A 19,919-nucleotide genomic window follows, 5' to 3' on the forward strand; every position below is an offset into this window, starting at 1 on the left:
TTGGTCGTTGCTGTATTAGAAATTGACGACAGTGAGCGACGGATAGTAGTTCGACGATGGCGACTGTGACGGTGGCAGCGGTGGGTTGGTTGCGGCAGCAACAGGGAGAGACGAGAGAGGTTGCTGAAACAACGACTAGGGGTTTTCACTTTTTTTCAATTTTTTTAGTTTTGAAGATTGAAGTACTATTGGGAATAAACCAATTTTGATTTGGTTTGAAACTAAACTGAAGCATAAAATCCAGTTTTTAATAAATTGGTTTTTATAAAAACTATAATTTCAGTTCAGTTTTTTATTTGAAAAATTAGTTTATTTAAAACCGTTTCAATTCAGTTAAGTGAAACCAGTTTTTTTGCACACCCCTACCCGGAGCTAATAGGCACGTTGGGATTGAGGATTCTCTCTCTTGCTGTGATGAGAATAATTACGTTAATGATGTGTTTGATGATGATAATGATTATGATTGAAAATTGTGTCGAGCACTATATCCCAAGAGTGTGCCGGATACTATATCCCAAGAGTGTGCTAAGCACTATATCTCCGAGAGATGGTAATTATGATTATGATGGGGTTTGATTGAGAAATGATTATATTAAGTTGAGACTTTGCTTTTGATCTTGGTTGTGTATGATCTATTTCCCATTTGGTTGCATCGTACTCTCTCTCTCTCTCTCTCTTTGTTTATGAAGTGTGGCGGACACTGTATTCCAAGAGTGTAGCGGACATTATATCCCAAGAGTGTGACAGATACTATATCTAGGGATGGCAACGGGTCCTCATGAGAGCGGGGACATGACCCCCGCCCCTGCCTCCATTATTTGTCCCTGTCCCCGCCCCATCCCCGCGATGGGTAACGGGGACCCCTTATTCGTCGGGGACTTGGGTCTTGATGGAGGAAAAATATCGGTAAAGATTTTCACAAAAATATCGCGTTGCAAGTATAGTCTAAACCGACAGTTAAACCTCAATCAATATTTAAATTGTTTGTCACTTAAGCAAACCCAATAAAATTAACCGAAGTATTTAAACCTCGGGTCGTCTCTCAAGGAATTGCAGGGAAGTGTAGTTATTATTGGTTATGGGAAAGTATATTTTTGGGTTTTGAAATAAGAACAAGTAATGTAAATAACAAGGAAATAAAATAACAACTAAGAAAAGTCCTAGCAAGGATTGAGAATTGGAATTTCTATCCTCATTATCATCATCAATTGTGATGGTAATTGCCTTTTGCTTTCGCTTAGTCAAGCTCTAACAATGAAGGAAAGTCAAGTGAGCAAAATCAACTTAAGTTCACAAGTCCTAATCAAAGACTAGATTTAGTGAAGTCTAAGCCAACTAGCAAGTCTCAATCACCAATCAACAAAGAAATTTTGATAACTCAAGAGTCTCTAATTGATCAATCCAAACTAAGAATATAAAAATCTAATTTAAAATCCAACCAAGCATTTTATCAAACACTTGGAAGGCATAACATAAAAACATAGAAAAGTAACAAGGAATATTAAATTTAAACAACCAATTACAAGCATCAATAACACAAATTACAGAAAAGCAATCATAAATATGGAAACATAAATTGCATTAATATGGATCAAAGGAAATATAAGAGTTCATAAACTAAATTGGCAACATAAGGGAATCAATGATAGAAGTAGACAAACTAAAGTATTAGAACAAATGAAAGTAGAAGAAAACTAAATAAAAGTAAAGTAGAAATCTGAAATTGAGAAAAGTTAAACCTAAAAAACCCTAAAACCTAGAGAGAGGAGAGAGCCTCTCTCCCTCTCCTCTAGCAAACTACATCTAAACCTAAAATTGTATGAATGAATGTGTGAATAATTCATTCCCCTCTTCCAACTCCACTTTGCAGCCTCTAATCAGTATTTTCGGGCCTGAAATTGGGTCCAAAGCAGCCCAGAAATTGCCCCCAGCGTTTTCTGTTTAATGCAGCACGTGACGCTCTGTCACGCGTACGCGTCGTCCACACATGCGCGTCGCTGCCAGCTTCTCCAAAATTCAATTTCTTGTGTTCCTTCCACTTTTGCATGCTTCCTTTCCATCCTCTAAGCCATTCCTGCCCTGGAAAACCTGAAATCACTTAACACATATCACGACATCGAATGGTAATAATAGAGGATTAAAGATTAGTAATTTTAAGGCCAAAGAAGCATGTTTTCAATCATAGTACAAAATTAGGAAGGAAAATGTAAAACATGCGATTTATATGCATAAGTGTGAGAATAATAGATAAAATCCACTCAATTCAGCTTAAAATGTACTACGAAATAGTGGTGCATCAGATCTCCGCGGATTTTGTAAAAAATAATAAAAATTGAAAATAAGAAAAAAATTAAAAAAATTTAAAAAATAAAGATAATCCTCAATTATCATTACATATATAATTTTCATAGTCTTTAAAGACTTAAATAGCAATAACCAACAAATATAAACATCTAAACATATCCATAAATAACCAAACATATCCATAAACAATAAACAAAGTCTTTTATTATTAGTTGTCGTATTAGTTGGAGGTTCTTGAGGTTGAGATTGATGAGCCTCTTGAGTAGTTTGAACATTAGTGGCTATAGGTTCTTCCGATGGAGTACTTTTCTCAAGAGTATAACTCAATGTATCAGAGGAAGACATTTTATAAAATCATAGAACAATAAACTATAAACACATACACACAATAATCCACAATAAATCACATAAATCAAATTAGAGAATAATACACAGAACAAATCACAGAACAATAAACTATAATCACATACACACAATAATCCATAATAAATCACATAAATCAAATTACAGAAAATAATACATAGAACAATTCACAAAAAATCACAAAAATAAAATCATATACATCACAAAAGACACATAAATTACAAAAATCACAAATAAATATAAAGTAACACTGCTACTGTAATTAACAAATAATCAAAATAACAAATTATAACATAAAGATATAAATTTCAGAATCAGCATCAAAATCAAAATAAATAATGAAAATTTTAGAATCATAAAAACCAGAATCAGCAATTCAGCATTAAAAATATAAGTTATACTTAACCTAACTCACAGAAATTATAACAAATGCTTCAAAATCAAAGCAAATAATGAAGATTTCAGAGTTTTGTGACTTACCCGACGGAGAAGAAGCGATGATCGACAAAGAGGCAACGATTGGAGAAGAGCGACGACCGGCGAAGATGCGATGACTGGCAAAGACGCGACAACGAGAAGACACGACGACGGCGAAGATGACAGACTCCCTGCTGCTGTTTATTTATTATTTTATTCTAAAACGATTTTTCCAGTTGAACCACCAGTTAGACCAATAAACTAATAAATCAGTGACTAAAACGATTTGATGACCGGTCCGGTTCTTAGAATTTTGGTATTTACTATTTTTCGATACATTTAAAAAATAAAAAGACACTTATTAAAAAAATAAATAAAATAGACAATTTCTGTAAAAACGTACACGTAATATAACGTGTACCACGTGTCATGGGTTAAAAACGTACACCAGCAAAATGTGACCATTGATGACGTAGTCCACGATGCACCATAAATAACATGATGCATGAAAAAAATCTCTGTAATGTATTATTAAATATTAATTTTGGAACGACCTTATCTGAGATTAGAATTATAATTTAAAAAATCGAATCAGACTGAGGTTCAATCAGAATATCAGATTAATCAAGAACCAGTCACTTAGCCGATTCAATTGATTTCATAAATTGTCTAGCAAAAAATTAGTCAAAAAACCAATCGAACCGATAATTAACCAGTAAACTATCGAAAACCCACTGATTTATTGAAGGGTTTTCGGTTCAATATCACCCCTCAAAACAGCGCCGTTTTACCCTTAAAAAAAAAAAAAAAAGAAAGAGCCCTAGCCGGCTAACGCTAACCCAGTCATCCCCCAAACGCAGCCCCAGTCCCACTCCTCCATTTCTCTCTGAAAATTGAAAGAACCCCAGTCCCCAAACGCAGCCCCACAGCCACCGTCCCTCTTCTTAGTCATCGCCGAACTCTTCTCCGCTGCGGACAGGCGTCGCGTGTGGAAAATCTGCCGCCGTCGTAGGAAGCTATGTCGCGTGTGGAAGCTCCGTCGCCGTCCTAGGAAGCTGTGTCGCCGTCGTCGTCTCCTCTGTTCGAGCTCTCTCTGTTCTTTGCCGATAGTTCCGACTCCTCTGTCGTCGCCGTCACTCCCCTTCCTCCCTCGCTCCGGTAAGCACTGTTACTTGGAATTATTTTTGCTTGTTTTGTAATTTGTACTGTTGTTAATAATATTGAAAAAACAGAAAATCTGGATTACCATTATGCTATGGTTCAATGAAAAAATGCACTTAATGATGTCAAAAAGAAAGCTGCTTTAAAAAGCTATTAGAAACTCTAGAGGTTAATCATAATTCCCGCAATTAGAACACTCAGCTGATTGCCCTGTAACTCTGTTGGATTTATGTAGTTTTTCAATCAAAAGGGTGTTTGAGAAAACTTAAAAGAATAAAAATTATAATTGCTTGCTGATAAATATCTGTAATTTCAATTTTCTAAACAATCAGCTTATGAATGTGCAACCTTCTTTTATCATAGCTTACTGTTACACAAAGAAAAGCAACTTTACTATCAAGCTTTTTCTATAATAGAAGATTTTTAGATCTGTTTATGTACGAGGAAAGAAAGAGGGGACGGGGATGGCAACAAAACAAGAACTTAGGAACATTTTATAGATAACGAAAGAAATTAGGACAGTACCTGTAGGCAAAGTCTTCCGAGTGGGATATGAAGAAGATCAATAAGAAAGAGCAATATAACGAGAAAATCCAAGTTCTCTAACACCCATTTTGTTTGTTGTTCTCTGTGTGGTGTGTTTTCCCTTCCCTTTTTTTCGTGTGTGTGTGTGTGTGTGTGTGTGTGTGTGTGTGGTGGTGGTGGTTGGTGGGGTTGGGATACTTGGTGTCAATGACAAGATTAGTAGGTTATGAATAGGTTCTAGTTAAGTTGGAAACTTATTTTTTCTTTACTTTTGTTGAATTCATACTTGTGATTTTATTGAAGGTTAGTCACTAGCGATGCATATCTGTATAATAGGATTTTGTGAAATTTGGCCTAATTCTTCATCTTTAGTTGAAAACTTGTTTGTTAATGTTTCTTTTGATAGTAGAGCATTGTGTGTTTGTCACTATGTGCGTTTTGATTGTTTTTAGTTATGAACTTTGATGTTTGAAGTTGTTTGTGAACTTCTAATATTAAATTATGGATAATTTATTATGTGAAATTGTGAAATTTTGAATTTTATTAAGTTAGAAATCATTGAATTTATATATTTGAAATTATATATTGAATTTTTAATAATTTTGTTTAATATTTAATTAAACCGGTTGAATCCTGGTTGAACCTCGGTCGAACCAGTGAACCGGTGACTTTACCGGTTTATTGACTGGTCCGGTTCTCGCAACCTTGGTTAGAATAGAAAATCCCAGAGAGTGTAGTGAAGAAGGAAATCATGATGTCTCTGGCTCAGCAACTGAGCGTCCTGAGATGGTCTCCACTGCCGTCCACGTCTTTCTCAAGACCAACCACCACCCACAACCGCCATACCCGCACGCTCCTTCCGGTGGTGTGTTCGGTGGCCTTATCGAATGCGCAGAACCGAGAGAGAGTGAAGCTGAAAGAGCTCTTCGAGCAAGCCTATGAGAGATGCCGCACTGCTCCCATGGAAGGTGTTTCCTTCACCGTTGATCAGTTCACTGAAGCTCTTGAAAAGTATGATTTTGATTCTGAGGTTGGCACCAAGGTCAGCTCGCTTTGCTTTGGGGTTTTTTTTTTCTTTCAATTTTTTTTAACTGAAATGGAGTTTGTTCTGTCACTGGTTGCATAAAGTTTTGAACTTGATAAATGTAGTTTGTGGTTTCGGTGGAAGATGACTTTAAATTGAGTCTGTTGAAATGGTGTGTATTGATGAGTAATGAGAATGTTTAGTTAATGTGTCTGTGGAAATTGATGGTTGGTTGTGTATGAAGAAAAACAAAAACAGGTAATTGGATCCAGAGCCAACATCTTTTGCAAATATAGTTGTTTTAGTTTAGGTTGAATTTCGTCCTAGGTGGTTTTGAATTGTTCGAGAGAAGATCAGAGCATCTACTTAGGTGTGTGAATCGGATAGAAGATAGACAAGTGGCGAAAGGTAGGTAGAGGACGACCAAAAAATTCATACACAAGGTGTAAAGGACCTAACTGTAAACATGATATATGAATAATATGATAGGGTACAGTTGATCCTATCCAATTCCACCTAGTGGGATAAGGTTTTGTTTTTGTTGTTGCAATTGTTTGATTAAGATGGTCTGTTTTTCACATAAGGTTTTATGATAGGACACAATGGCATTGACATAGTTTGATACTTTGATTCATTTAGTGGAAAAGGAGTTTTGTGTTGTGTTGTTTTGTTCCTTGAGGAAATAAGTTGGTTAATGGTGGTGGGTTTTTGTTTTCAGATTAAGGGCACGGTATTTGCTGTAGATGCAAGTGGAGCTTATGTTGATGTTACTGCAAAGTCTACTGCATATTTGCCTCTGCAAGAGGCATGCATCCACCGAATTAAGCATGTGCAAGAAGCAGGCATAGTTCCTGGCTTGAGAGAGGAGTTTGTAGTAATTGGGGAAAATGAAGTTGATGATGGCCTGATCTTGAGTTTAAAGGCTATTGAGTTCGACCTTGCATGGGAACGCTGTAGGCAACTTCAAGCAGAAGATGCAGTTGTCAAGGGTAAGGTGGGTGAAGTGAAACCAAGAAACTCAATTTTAGTCAATGTTTAGTTCAAGTATTGTTTCTGCCGTTGTGAGTTGTTTAATTTTCTCTATGTTTACATTAACTTGTTTAATTTTCTCTATGTTTACATTAACTGGTTGCATACGCTTCGTCTTGCAGATTGTCAATGGAAACAAGGGTGGATTGGTGGCCGAGGTGGAAGGCCTCAAGGGATTTGTTCCATTCTCACAGATTTCAACGGTTAGCTCTTGACCTACTTTGACGTTAGTAGCGTTGCGCTGATTTTGACCGCACTAATAGTCAATACTCAATATAGGCCATTTAAGACTAGTTGAGGCTTTTTGTTGTAACCATCATCAGACTGGGATGCTTCATGCCAAAGACTGAAAATCTGAAAGTCGCATGAGAATATGAGGCAATCTCCCTCTATTGTTGTCAATGTTGAAATAAAGTAATTCAAGTTTAGTAACCCCACTTGTATTCCTCGAGTTCCCATAGATTATTATGTTTAACTAAGAAGTTTCTTTAAATGTTCATTTCCATATTTCATTGCTTAGCCTTCTGTTTACTTTTCTTGTTAGAAATTATCTGGAGAAGAGCTACTTGAGAAGGAACTCCCTCTAAAGTTCGTGGAGGTGGATGAGGAACAGTCCAGACTTATCCTCAGTCACCGTAAAGCCGCTGCTGACAGCCAGGGACAGCTGGGAATTGGATCCGTAGTAACTGGCACTGTTCAAAGCCTAAAGCCATATGGTGCCTTCGTTGACATTGGTGGAATCAGTGGTCTCCTTCACGTCAGTCAGATCAGTCACGATCGTATAACTGATATTGCAACTGTTCTTCAACCTGGTGATATTCTGAAGGTATTCTTATGATATTGTTAGTTTGTTACATTTACATGGACATTTTGCTTACAATTGCAGTTGTCTTGTAGATGAAAATTCTCACCTGTTCTTTGTTTAGGTGATGATACTAAGTCATGATCGGGAGAGAGGCCGAGTAAGCCTTTCCACAAAGAAGTTGGAACCCACACCTGGTGATATGATTCGCAATCCAAAGCTTGTCTTTGAGAAGGTATAACTCAGAAAGGATGTCACATGTTTTGCTTATTTCAACTTCGTCGTTTTTTCTACCATCTTTTTTGACATCCTTGAAGAAGCCGAAACCCCCTTTTTCCTTTACCTTGATAAATCATATATACCTCATCACTTTCCATCAGCATTTTTAATTTTCGATGAGAATGATCACATTTAACTCTGATTCTGTTCTTATAGGCGGAAGAGATGGCTCAGACATTCAGACAGAGAATAGCCCAAGCAGAAGCCATGGCTCGTGCTGATATGCTTCGGTTCCAGCCAGAGGTATCTAGCTATTGATTATTTATTTGTACAAAATTCTATGTGCATTTGCATGTCAAAGGAATTCTTACTTTCAGTTATTACATTTCATCTTTGAGTTGAATATCTTCTTTGATCCCTTTATGGCATCCTTGCACAATTTGATGATGAATATATAAAAATTATATGAATTGCAGAGTGGATTAACTCTTAGCAATGAAGGGATCTTAGGACCACTTTCTTCAGAGTTGCCTGCAGAGGGAGTGGATTTCAATGAGGTACCCTCAGCTGAAGAACATTCATGATTCAGAATTTTGAGGGTCCTATTTTGCACCTAGCTCTAGATTTTTGCTTGTAACTTAAACAATATTGCTGTATAACAATAAGCTTATTGTTTTGTTTTGTTTGGATGAGTTAATTTTTTCCTGCTGCGTAGAGAATACATTTCTTAATATTCACCAATTTGAGCCAACAATCCCGCCTTTCCTACAAATTTGAATTCTGTTGAGTGTGTATTTAGCCAGATGAACTAAAATATTGATTTTCAAGAAAGGAAAAGTCAATTAATCTTTTTATTTTCTGATTATATGAAAGTTTTCATGTTACGAACACAAAGGAGCAATACAATATTAGTTTTTTGGATTTGGTTAACAATACTTTTTAAGTTGTTAAATGCGAAAAGTATGTGTTGAAGAATTAAAAATTTCAAGTTTTTAAAAGTATATTTTGTATAAAGAATATCGAAAAATTAGACATTAGGATAAGTAATTTTAACTAATACCTTTAGAAAGACACCCCAAGAAAAGAAAAAAGAACTAATACCTTTAGAATGTGTTAGATGGACCAAACCAATCATTTACTGGTCTGTGCTCAATGATTATATATCTTATTTGAAAAGAAAAAGGGAAAAAAGCAATATAGGCTGTTCTTTCGAAATTTTTTTTGAAATAAATTAAAAAAATAATTATTTTTTAAAATAAATTTTTTTATCTTTGTTTATTGAAATTCGTCTTTTTTTGAAGCTCGATCAACTTCGTCTACTGCATCCTATTATTTTTTAATTTAAAATTATCGATTTTAAATAGTAAACTTTTTTAAAATCGAATAAACATAATTAATCATATAAATACAATAATACGATTATGTTTATTTTTATCAAATTAATCATTAATTTAAATTATATCTATCTAAATTTTAAATTAAAAAAATAGAATTTAGAAAACGAACCTACTCCAACTTTAAAAAAACAAAGTTTGAAAAATATTTGTTTTAAAAATAATTATTTTTTAAAATTTATTTTAGAAAAATTTTCCGGTTCTATCTAGCCTATTGAAAACCATAAATTCCTCTTTTTTACTAAGAAAATAAAATATTTATACTATCTTTTGTCTACATCCTATTAAACTATTTATTTTTTAAAGTATGGGAAAGGAATAATTGATATATTTAAATCTCCAGATTTGAATGATAATTAACTATAAATAATGTCTTGTTCAAATATTCACTCATAATAATTAACCACAACTATACTACTAAGCACCATCTTTGTATGGATAAAAATAAGAAATAGAACAAATATTTAATTAGAATTGTGGAGCTCTCTCATGGTATTCTTTAGTAAAAGGCGAAAAAATAGTTTGCTCTTTTCTCCTAGAATTTAAAAAGGTGAAGTGCTCTCCTTTTATAGGCGATGAACTTGTTTTCTCTCATTACTCTACCTAACCTAACGTGGGCTTTGGTTACTAACTCTTAGAAAAAATATTCTCCTCGTATGAACAGAAAATTGAGACAAAATCATATTAGGAAAGGGAAACATAAATTAAAATTTACATTTTTTAATTTTTTAAATAAGTAAAATTAAAAATATTTTTTATTAAAATATGAGTATTTATCTAAATAGGTCATTAAAGAATTTTACTCGAACTTTTTCGATTTTTAAAAATATTGATTACGTTGACATCTTTAAAATCAAAAGTAAGACATATATATTTTTCTATCATAATTTTAAGAATCTATTTGTTCAAATAAAAATAATAAATCTCACTAAAAATAAGAACTTATATACTTCTTTTTATAGAGTTCAGGATTTCATAATTTCTTTAAAAATAAAAACATTCGATATAAAATATTTTAAAGATCTATTTGCAATAATTATTTTTAATATGGAGATGAAGATAATATTTTGGTTGAATATTGATATTTGAAGTGTATTATAATATTGTGGATGACTGGATGTGTAAAAAAGTGTCTTCGTATTGACCAGAATGTTGACACGTGTCCAACACACACCTTGTGTGTTGCAACACGCACCCTGTGTGTTGACTAGGGGTGGCAAACAGACCTAAATCCGTCAAGCCGGCCTACGTAACCCGCCAAAAAAGGCGGGTCGGGCTAAAAAATTGGGAACACTAAAGAACAAAAACCCGCCTAATTTGCACCGCTTAAACCGCGGGATTTGGTGGGATTTGGCGGGGTGGACGGACTTCTTCGCCGGACTTTTTTTAATAAGGGGTATTTTTACAATTTTTTTGCCAAAATCCAAATTTCAAGAATATGAAGATTAAAATTGAGTGTTTTAGATTATATTTATGTTATTTTGGAGACAATATTTATAATTATATTTTGGATTATATTTATTTTATTTTAGAGACAATATTTATAATTATATTTTAAATGAAAACTTGGCTCTAGTCATATTTATAAATTATGTCTTTGAAATCATATTTTCAAATTGCTCTTTAAGATTAATGCGTTCTTTTGTCATAGCAATTGAAAATGAAACGCTTAATCTTATTTTACTTTGACTTTCCAAACGCAATCAATAAATTTGATTTTAAATTTTTGTGATTTGTAGTCATCAAATAATTATCAATGATGTTTTTAATGGTGTGAAATTTTATGGAATTATTCATTTTTTTTTTATTGATTACATGCTGAATTTAGTAAAATTGCTAGCCCTAGACTCTTCCATTAAATATATTTTAATAACTGCCCATTTACTCGCGCCCGCTCTGGCACTGTTCTCTACTAATGGTTACTTGAACATTTTAATAGGATTCCTTTCCTTGAGAGTTTGATGTTGCATAATTGCTCTATTTTCGAGTATGAGAGGATTAATACTGCAGGTCCTCAACTCAAGTTCTTCAAGTTATCACGTTGCTCTAACTTGAAGTTGGTAAACATCGATGCTCCAAATTTATTATCTTGCTAGTATATCGGAGAATTTTGCAGATTAGAGAAAGCCTGGGCGTATTGCAAGTTTCATCACCTCCTCCAAGTATTAAACATGTTCAATTACGATGTTGTATAAATAGTGACGCTCACTATTTTCCCTTTATGAATTGGTTGCTTTCAAGTTGCTTCCCCGAAACTATTTCATTCAGCTTGGAGTCCTATTTTAATATGAAGGCATTCATTATGGTATGTCATTGACTCATTGTGTCCCAGTTTTCTGTTTTATTACCAAATACTTATCAACATAAATAAAATGTTATGTGGAGATTGGAGCCTCTAACTTTATTTGTTATGCATTTACTTTGGTGCTTATGTATGTACTATGTACAAAGTTAAATCTTTGCTGAATTACAATTAATATAATCTACTAATCACAAAGTCTATTTGGATGTTTTTCATTAGAATCTTCTACATTCTGGTATTATTATTAATATTATTGTTATTGTTAAAGCACTATTTTAATTTCCTATTTTTATTCCAAATGTTTTATTTCGTCTTATTTTAGTCATTTGGTTAAAATTACAATTTGTTTTTTCAAAATTACTCTTTTTTTTTTCTTTTATTATTCTATTATTTTCACTCTCAAATCATTACAACAGCTATTGTGACCACTATAATTATGATTTTTTGTCGCTATCTAAAAAAAAACCATAATAGAAGAAAGAATACTTTTGGAAGAAAATTTTTTAATTTCGACTAAAAGATTAAAATAATTTCATGATATACATACATACATACATTAAAAGTAAAGAATACATTTTCAAATTAAGATAAGTCCTACCAAAATGGGATCACTCCATGAATGGGGAGTATTCTATTCTCTTCAATATGGATTGTACTATACTCTGTGCATGTGAGAGACTGAACTATAAATTTATACTGATAGAAATAGCTTGGAACTATTGTAGTAGTGCATAGTTTTCCTTCAGGAAGTGCCAAGGTCCTGATCTAGTACCTATCCTGCAATTCAAAATAAAATATGATACATCTTTCGACCGAAACATATGCAATAAATAATAATGCATTAATTTGTTATGGTTTCTTTCCTGTGCATTTATTCCAGCTTAATTTGTGAGAAAAACTACTTTTTCAAAAGAAAAATCAGTTTTCACAAATTTGAAGGAGCAAAAAATTATACTTTTTGCAGCCCAAAATTGATTTTATTATACACTTATTCGTTAAATTAAATCAGTTATGAAATATTGGAACTAAAATTGAAATATTTCAACTTTGATAAGTTTTAAGGGTAAAAAAGGTATGGTATTCCCTTAAATGAATGGTAAAAAAAAATTATGATTTGAAAAATCAGTTTATATATGTTAGTTGAAAAATAGTAGCTTTTCAGCAAAATTAGTTTTTTTGGTTTTTCGATTTTACAGAAGACTTTAGTATTAAAATTTCCAGATAGAGCCAGTTTACTTTTAATTCGGAATGAAATATGAGTTGAATGGGAGTGAAAGAAGAATATTCTGGTAGTCTTTTAAGTGCATAGAAAAAGAAGTTACCTCCAAAAGCCAGCAAATGTCCTGAGGCTCATGTAAATAGACAAAGCAATCCAGATACCACTAAAGCCATAGCTTGAGGATAACATATATAAGCTAAATATGCTCACCAATGCCACCAAAATCTAGGAGAAATAAGCGAATGCGTAAACTATAAGAGGGGCATAAACCTTGCAACCAATTTTCTAAATTATTCGTATACCCTTTCGAAATTAGATTATCCTTTTTTTACATATTTTTCGTACAATAAGTTTAATCGTATACTAACATATGAAATAAGTATTTTTGTAATTTTGTTTGAATATAAAATATCATGTTTGAATTAAACTCTAGATAATTAACTTATTACATCATTTCTACTCTTTGTTACCATAAAACTTAAGAAATACTTGTGTGATTCTAAAAGCCTATTTTTATCCAAACTTCAACTACATGCTGTATCCAGTTGAAAATATTTGATAACTAAAAAAATTAACCAAAATTTACTTTATTTAGCATTTATTAATTATTACAACAATCAATGAATACTAAATAAGACAAGTTTGGACTATTTTTCTTTTTTTGTCTCTTTAGCATTAATACTACACATCTAAGTTTTTTTGTTAACTAAATATAACCAAGTTAGTCTAATATAATAAAAATTAGTTATGACTAGCATTATTCCAAATCTTATTGTTAAACTTGGTTGGACTTGGTTTATAAAAAGACTTGGATGTAGCCTTACTCATCGGTTAAATACATAATTATTTCACGTGTTAACAATGTACATAACAGACTTATTATGCAATAACCAATAATACATGAGAATGTAATTTACCCTCTTGTTTCAGAAGGCATGGAAACAATTGCCATTAGTAAGAAGTTATATCACCACTATAAGCACTTAATGATTGTTAGGGCTGGCAATATATACCCTACCTGCGGATATCCAATCCGGACCAACCCGTTCGCATAGGGTTGTCTACCCTACTCGCTACGGGTAGGGTAGGATACGAATTTGCCTGCAGGTAGGGTAGGGTACGGGTTTAGGGTATACCCTACCCTACCTTACCCGCACCCCTAATATATTATATAATATATATATAAAAGTTATGTATGTAGTGAAGAAAGTGAGTGTTAAACTCATAATCTTTCTCTTATAAAAAATTGAAATAACCACTAAGTTAGTTGATGATCATATTATTTGTAATTTTATGTTGGATTTCTTTAAGATTTTATTATTTTTAATTTTAATTTGAACTTAATTTTTTATTTTCTATTTTATTAATATGTATAAAATTTGGAATAGTTGAATTTTATATTTGCTCGAAAATTTTTTATTTTTCTGCCAATAGGATCGGATAGGGTAGGATTTAGAACTTTAGGGTGCGGGTAGGGTTAAGGTTGAGAGATTCTTAACCCGTGGATAGGGTAGAGTAGAGTTTTAAAAAGTTTTCAACCGGCGGGTAGGATTAGGGTAGAGTCCAAATCCTACCCTACCCTACCGATTACCCTAATAATTGTGAATCATAAATTCTGAATCTTTGAATAGTGAATTTCATGAACTTTTTGTGTAGGAATTAGCAACTAACTCAAAAAGGTTGTAACATTAATGCTAAAAGTAAATTTGACAAACATACATGATCTGCTTCATGCTTAGAAACCAATTTTCTAGACTTTACCATTGAGTAAGCAGAGTATATGAAATCCGAAGCTCCGTAGTTTACTCCGTCAAAAACAAATGCTAGTGAATTGAGGGGTTGAGTGGCTGCAACATACTGGTGAAGTAGAAATTAAAATAAACAAATAAATAAGATAGATAAACTTTTCTTGTTGGGTAAGCAACTTATTACTAAGAAGGGAGAGTGCTCTTATTTTATAAGCAACAGAAACAAAACTCACCGGAATACCAATACCAATAAGATGCAGAACAGCGACGTCGTTTGTAAATAACTTAGAAGCAAAAGGGAGCAGACTAAAGAGAAGGAATGAGAGAACCAGCCCCAGAATCAGCCCAAGCTGCATGAAAAAGAAAAAGGATTTCAGAAATTATTGAAGTAAGCATGTTCGAGATATAATCATTCATGCACATCCTCCTATCAGCTTAAACTTTTGGGAGAAGTGGTTTTATAATATGGTATTACGCAAACCCAAAAGAGACTCTTGCTAGAGTGGATGTGTCTGAGATATAACCATTTATGTGTCTCCTCCTATCAGCTAAAACTTTTGGAAGAAGTGGTTTCATAATAGTAACAAATGAATAACTAACAAAAAATTTATATGGAAGGTAAGTGACAAGTTGAAATGCCTGAAGAACACGGGAAGCCGATGTGATCACTTTATGGTAATCCCTTTGCGCAAACGCACTTGCAAGAATGGCCTGAAAAGTGAAAACTGGCATCTATTGGTTTGCAACTTTGCATTGACTTAATTGTAGTATAACAAACTAGGAACATACTTTTTTGGAAAATAGAATGATTAAGAGGGAAGAGTGAAAAGTGAATGATGACAATATCGCAGAGAGCCCAAGATGTTGCATGCAACTAAGAACAATTCTAATTAAAATGAAACTAAGCATACAGAAAATCACCAAATGAATTCATATTGGTAATTTGCATATGCTTTAAACAACAAAGACTTGGCAATTAATGGTGGATGTTCTCAGAGATGCTAATTTCTGAATGTAGTTACTTTGCTAGTTCCTTGCAACTATAATATACGTTTTCGTTTACTTGGTCGTGTGTGGCACCATTAAAATTCATGATAATAACTCAAGAATAAATATCAAATGCTACTGTGATTATGTTATCTCTCATAACAATGAAGAGTACCTACTTATACGCCCAAAGATATTATTTGTGCACTAAAATCAGTCACCATAAAATATGTAATAAAAAAATGTCGAGAGAAATAGTTTCTTACTTGAGCAGAAACAGCTAATCCATCAGCAAGCAAAGAGGTGGCCATCCAAATCTGTAAGCAGATTTGGAAGGCAGCCATGGTTATTGATCCTTGTCTTGCTGCAAGGGATGCTGACAGTGTCACACAGAATGTCACTGCTGTAACTTTCAACAATAGCAGAAACCCTACAACAAAGATGAAACAAACAACGTTAGATATTTGTACAAATGTGAAGTGACAATTTAGTAATTGGTCAGATTTAAGACCATGTGAAGTTAAAAATCAAAGAATGTGTTTTGACATCAAATTAATTGTGATATGTGGTGAAACAATATCTCATTTAGTCTGCAAACTCACCTGAGTTAGTTTTTTCTTCTTCCAGAAGAAAAACAACATTCAATTTCAAGGTATTTAGATCATTCAACTTCAACCAAAATTTTAGTTTCACACATAATAAACAAATGTCACAGCTGAATTTTCACAGACTAGAACTGTAAAATATGTTTCTGAATTAAGGATAGGCTCTCGGATCATTAATACACTCCAAATATATTCATGAACTTTACCAAGATAAATTGTAACTGGTATTTTGTAAAGTGTTTCTAGATCATATGTGCAAGTGTTTCAGTTGGCAATGACATGCAAGCTGTTTCATTCATTAATAGATTTTGAAGTTCAGATAAGAACTATATTTTGTCTATGTATATATTTTCGAAGCCTCTCTAGACCGAAAAAGTGCGACAAATTTGTAGACATGTCTGCTGAATTCATAATTGTGAAACCAAGAATCTGAAAAATGCAAAAGTAGATAGAAATTAGTACCATTTTTTAGAATCTTCCCAAATTGAAAATCTTGGATACTTGGAGGCATTAGATCAACTTGCTTCATTAAACTCCACAACAACACCAAGGAAATCAAGTACCTGTCAAATCACATGCCAAATTAATGAAAACGAGAAACAGAAAAGAAACATAACTTTCTCAAGTAAAAAAAAAAAAAAAAACACAAAAATTGAAGTCTTTGATGAGTGATCAACAAAAGATGCTTATAGCATCAGAAAGAAAACCGGAGATGAACGTATGAACATACTGGGAGATAATGTGTGCGATTGCTGCACCGCTGACTCCCAACCGGAGTACGAAGATAAGCAATGGATCTAAAATGATATTTGTTACATCTCCCACAACTGTAATCAAACTTCACAAATTACTGAATGATCATAGTGTGCAATTCATTTTGTTTAAAGAAGTAGAGTCTAACTGATTCCACTAATTCACTAAACTGTATCTAAATCTGATTTTAGAAGTTACAGAAGAAAAAACAATACTGATAATTTTATTGTAACCGTGTAACTAATATTGAACTCTCCAGTAACATTCCTCTATGAATGTTTTAAGTGACCTTTTAATTCATAAAATGGGTAAAATATTTTGATATTAAGAGGGGAAAAAAAAGGTTAAAATTGAAACACTGAAGGAAATGATTGAACTAAATAGGATGAAAATTAATTTAACAAAAATCGAACTCTAGACTAGTATCATCATAAGAACTTGATAGCGAGGAACAGCATACTTGTGGCGTATAAAGGTGTTTTCGTATCTTTGATTCCTCGAAAAACTCCTTGCATGGCCATAGAAAGTATCACAGCTGGTGCACCAAATGACCTCAGAGTCAAGTATTGCTGTGCCGGCTTCAACATTGGAGAATTCTGCATGAAGAAAAAACACTCAGTCATTTGACAAAGTACAGCAATGTAGCTAAAAGGGATTGTAAAAGTCTTCAAAGATGGAACATAGCCAGAAAACACTAAATTCCAAACAATTATAGTATGGCTTCTGAAGTAAGAGAAACTATGAAATTGAATTGAAGAAGAATTACATGAAGCAACATTCTAGTAACTACTAAATCAGCCCATATGACTAGAAAGACATATGATTTAATTAATTAACAACTATGCTACGTGTACACAAAAAATCAGCTATCAAATCAGCCACAAAATATACATTAAAAATAAGTTAAGAGACATATATATTATGGCAGTTGCAACTTGCAAGAAGGGACTCACATAATCGACTCCCATGTAATTCAAGATTGGTCTGGCTGTAAAAATGAGAAAGAGAGCTTGTAAGATGCCGAGAACAGCTCCAATAACTATTGCTGATGAAGCTGATGGAATATAGCTTTTGTCATGGCCAAGTTTAGCTACTCTATTAACATTTCTTGATGATGTACTGCACTCAGGATCTATCTTGAAAAAAAGAAAAATCAATAATGATAAATTAATCCAGAGAAGTATACAGATTCAATTAAAAATGTGTAGCAGGCTTTTTATTCTTTTGAAAAATGAAATAAATACCAACTTGTTCCACTTCCAATTTTGTTTCCTCAGTCACAGAAGAGGCATGGATCAGCATTTCTGTTTCTGATGGTTGATTTTGTAATTTCTCGACGGCATCTTCCTCGGCAACCAACGAGGTTGTAACACTGACCAGAGGAATTATTGCTATTTTTGAGATTTGATTAAAAATTGCAATTGATACCCCCACTGCAGCAAGCTCCACAGGGCCTACAAAACAATAGCAATAATGAAAAATGTTAGAGGAGTAACATCAAACATTTTCTAAATAGAATCCTAAGGTTACATTTAGATTCTGTATCCGAGACATGGGTACATAGACATAGACAAAGACACAGAAACTCCTTTGGTTATAGAAACAAGGATAGAGGTACAACATTTTCAATCTTAGAAATTATATAACTAAGCTTTGGACGCAGCTTAATAAGCTTATGAATAAATCATGCAGGATTGGTTGTATCAGTCAATCAAACTTTCTAGATAAATACATAGAATTAAAAAGGTGAAGCAAACCTATGTGTCCGATGAATGCAGTATCAATCAGAGAAGCAATAGGATCTGCAGCCAAAGCAAGAGTGGTAGGCAGTGATATATGCATTATTTCCAGGCCTAGTTCATCCTTCCTAAAGGCGTTCCTGTAACCATTAATAAAACAAAGTGTTTAGTTTTGATGCAAGTTCACACAGTCATCTAATCAAATTCAACCTTTTTCCATGCAATACACAATTGGATATATACGACAACAACAAAATCTTATTCCATTAAGTGAGGTCGACTACACCATTGAGTCACATCATGTATCATGTCTAGAGTGAGAGTGTCTACACATTAATCTCAGATAAATGCCAAAATTTATTGTTTTTGACCATCACTTAAGTCATCAATTCAATTCTTTTAGTCTAATAATCCAACAACATTTTTTATTGACTGCCTCATGTATGGTCTTCTTGAGTCTTCTCCTATCTTTCGCTCTGTCTATCTTCCATCCCATCCACCTTTTTAACTGGATATTCGGCTGATTATATATATTTATATATTGTGTGTGAAAATATCTTAATAGTTTCATCCAAATTACACCTAATTTAAGAAACTAAAACTCCTAAAGTCAAGTAACACAGTTCAACAGTATTTCTCACAATCCTTGTTTCTTGGGTCTATAATAAACATTAATCATGATAACTTTTCCAAAAATAATATATATGTAAATCAAAGAGAATACTATTGCTAGCAAAACATAAATAGAAATACCTTATGCCAGAAAATAACATATGAAAGCTCATCTTTCCTTCCGTCGTCCAACAGTTTCAGCTTTCAACACATATAGAAAATGGAAGTCGTATATGTGACATATAAATATAGTAAGTAACCAAACTTGGGTTACACACTTCTATGGCGAAATTTTCAAGAACGTGAAGAATTTGAATGGACAATCACCACCCGTTAGAGTCTGAATTCGAAGGATCCTTGAAGGAACTAAGCAAAACTTAAAATATTCAAATAGATGGAATATGAATAATTGATGGCAGATGAAGTAAAAGCTACCAAAAAGCCTCCCTTAGTTGTAGAATCCCGGGTTGTATATAGTTTGGTCAATAATAAAATATGATTGTATTCTTTTGCTTGCTTTTAGTACAATAGAAAAGTCTTAAATAGTTCCGGTACTGCACAGGTTTTTGTAGGGACGGTGCAGGTAAATTATATGGTACAGTTTTGAAGTGGGTTAGTGGTAAAATTAGTTTGTGACAACATGGACAATTCTTTAAATTCGTCTTTTGAAAATTTTTATCAATTAAATTAATTATTCAAAGATTATAAATTAATTA

At 33.1% G+C, this 19,919-nt stretch overlaps 2 protein-coding genes and 1 long non-coding RNA gene across 9 annotated transcripts; 1 reads left to right on the forward strand and 2 right to left on the reverse strand.

Annotated features, from left to right (window-relative positions):
* Positions 1-1,564: 1,564 nt before the first annotated feature.
* On the reverse strand, positions 1,565-4,879 carry LOC110268884 (uncharacterized). Its single transcript, XR_015904754.1, has 3 exons — positions 4,771-4,879; positions 3,148-3,302; positions 1,565-2,088 (listed from the first exon to the last, which is right to left on the reverse strand). It is a non-coding gene; the product is annotated as an uncharacterized LOC110268884 (long non-coding RNA).
* Positions 3,858-8,616, forward strand: LOC107625456 (small ribosomal subunit protein bS1c). Of its 3 annotated transcripts, none has more exons than XM_016328090.3 (8): positions 3,858-4,242; positions 5,428-5,812; positions 6,513-6,788; positions 6,946-7,026; positions 7,368-7,649; positions 7,750-7,860; positions 8,061-8,147; positions 8,321-8,616. In XM_016328090.3, exons 2-8 carry the CDS (start codon positions 5,522-5,524, stop codon positions 8,426-8,428), a joined length of 1,236 nt encoding a protein of 411 aa, XP_016183576.1. In that variant the 5' UTR covers positions 3,858-4,242; positions 5,428-5,521; the 3' UTR covers positions 8,429-8,616. The 3 variants fall into 3 exon arrangements, with proteins under 3 accessions (XP_016183576.1, XP_016183578.1, XP_016183577.1); XM_016328092.3 differs by having other exon boundaries at positions 3,926-4,242; positions 5,489-5,812; XM_016328091.3 differs by having other exon boundaries at positions 3,949-4,242; positions 5,484-5,812.
* A 3,410-nt stretch (positions 8,617-12,026) lies between these two features.
* Positions 12,027-19,717, reverse strand: LOC107625457 (protein DETOXIFICATION 42). 5 transcript variants are annotated; one of them, XR_015904755.1, is made up of 13 exons: positions 19,345-19,690; positions 18,610-18,731; positions 18,097-18,306; positions 17,806-17,984; positions 17,313-17,448; positions 16,830-16,926; positions 16,562-16,662; positions 15,761-15,924; positions 15,147-15,218; positions 14,741-14,857; positions 14,351-14,616; positions 12,863-13,741; positions 12,027-12,317 (listed from the first exon to the last, which is right to left on the reverse strand). XR_015904755.1 is itself a non-coding variant. In XM_016328094.3 (13 exons), exons 1-13 carry the CDS (start codon positions 19,374-19,376, stop codon positions 12,257-12,259), a joined length of 1,509 nt encoding a protein of 502 aa, XP_016183580.1. In that variant the 5' UTR covers positions 19,377-19,717; the 3' UTR covers positions 12,027-12,256. The 5 variants fall into 5 exon arrangements, 4 of the variants coding, with proteins under 4 accessions (XP_016183580.1, XP_016183579.1, XP_016183581.1 ...); XM_016328094.3 differs by having other exon boundaries at positions 12,863-12,984; positions 14,521-14,616; positions 19,345-19,717; XM_016328093.3 differs by having other exon boundaries at positions 12,863-12,984; positions 14,521-14,616; positions 17,806-17,988; positions 18,101-18,306.
* Between the last annotated feature and the right edge of the window lie 202 nt (positions 19,718-19,919).

Source organism: Arachis ipaensis, chromosome B2 (genome assembly GCF_059453495.1).
Source record: "Arachis ipaensis isolate K30076 ecotype BB chromosome B2, ASM5945349v1, whole genome shotgun sequence".
Lineage (NCBI taxonomy): Eukaryota > Viridiplantae > Streptophyta > Magnoliopsida > Fabales > Fabaceae > Arachis > Arachis ipaensis.

What these genes read in the sequence shown, in the direction of transcription:
- LOC107625456 (XM_016328090.3), top strand. Translation starts at nt 5,522, where the DNA reads ATGATGTCTCTGGCTCAGCAACTGAGCGTCCTGAGATGGTCTCCACTG. An exon ending in ATGCAGTTGTCAAGGGTAAG is followed by an intron (nt 6,789 to 6,945) that starts GTGGGTGAAGTG and finishes TTCGTCTTGCAG; the next exon opens with ATTGTCAATGGAAACAAGGG. An exon ending in AACCTGGTGATATTCTGAAG is followed by an intron (nt 7,650 to 7,749) that starts GTATTCTTATGA and finishes TTCTTTGTTTAG; the next exon opens with GTGATGATACTAAGTCATGA.
- LOC107625457 (XM_016328094.3), bottom strand. Translation starts at nt 19,376, where the DNA reads ATGAGCTTTCATATGTTATTTTCTGGCATAAG. An exon ending in ATTACATGGGAGTCGATTAT is followed by an intron (nt 17,449 to 17,805) that starts GTGAGTCCCTTC and finishes TTCTTCATGCAG; the next exon opens with AATTCTCCAATGTTGAAGCC. An exon ending in CGGCTTCCCGTGTTCTTCAG is followed by an intron (nt 14,858 to 15,146) that starts GCATTTCAACTT and finishes TTTTTCATGCAG; the next exon opens with CTTGGGCTGATTCTGGGGCT.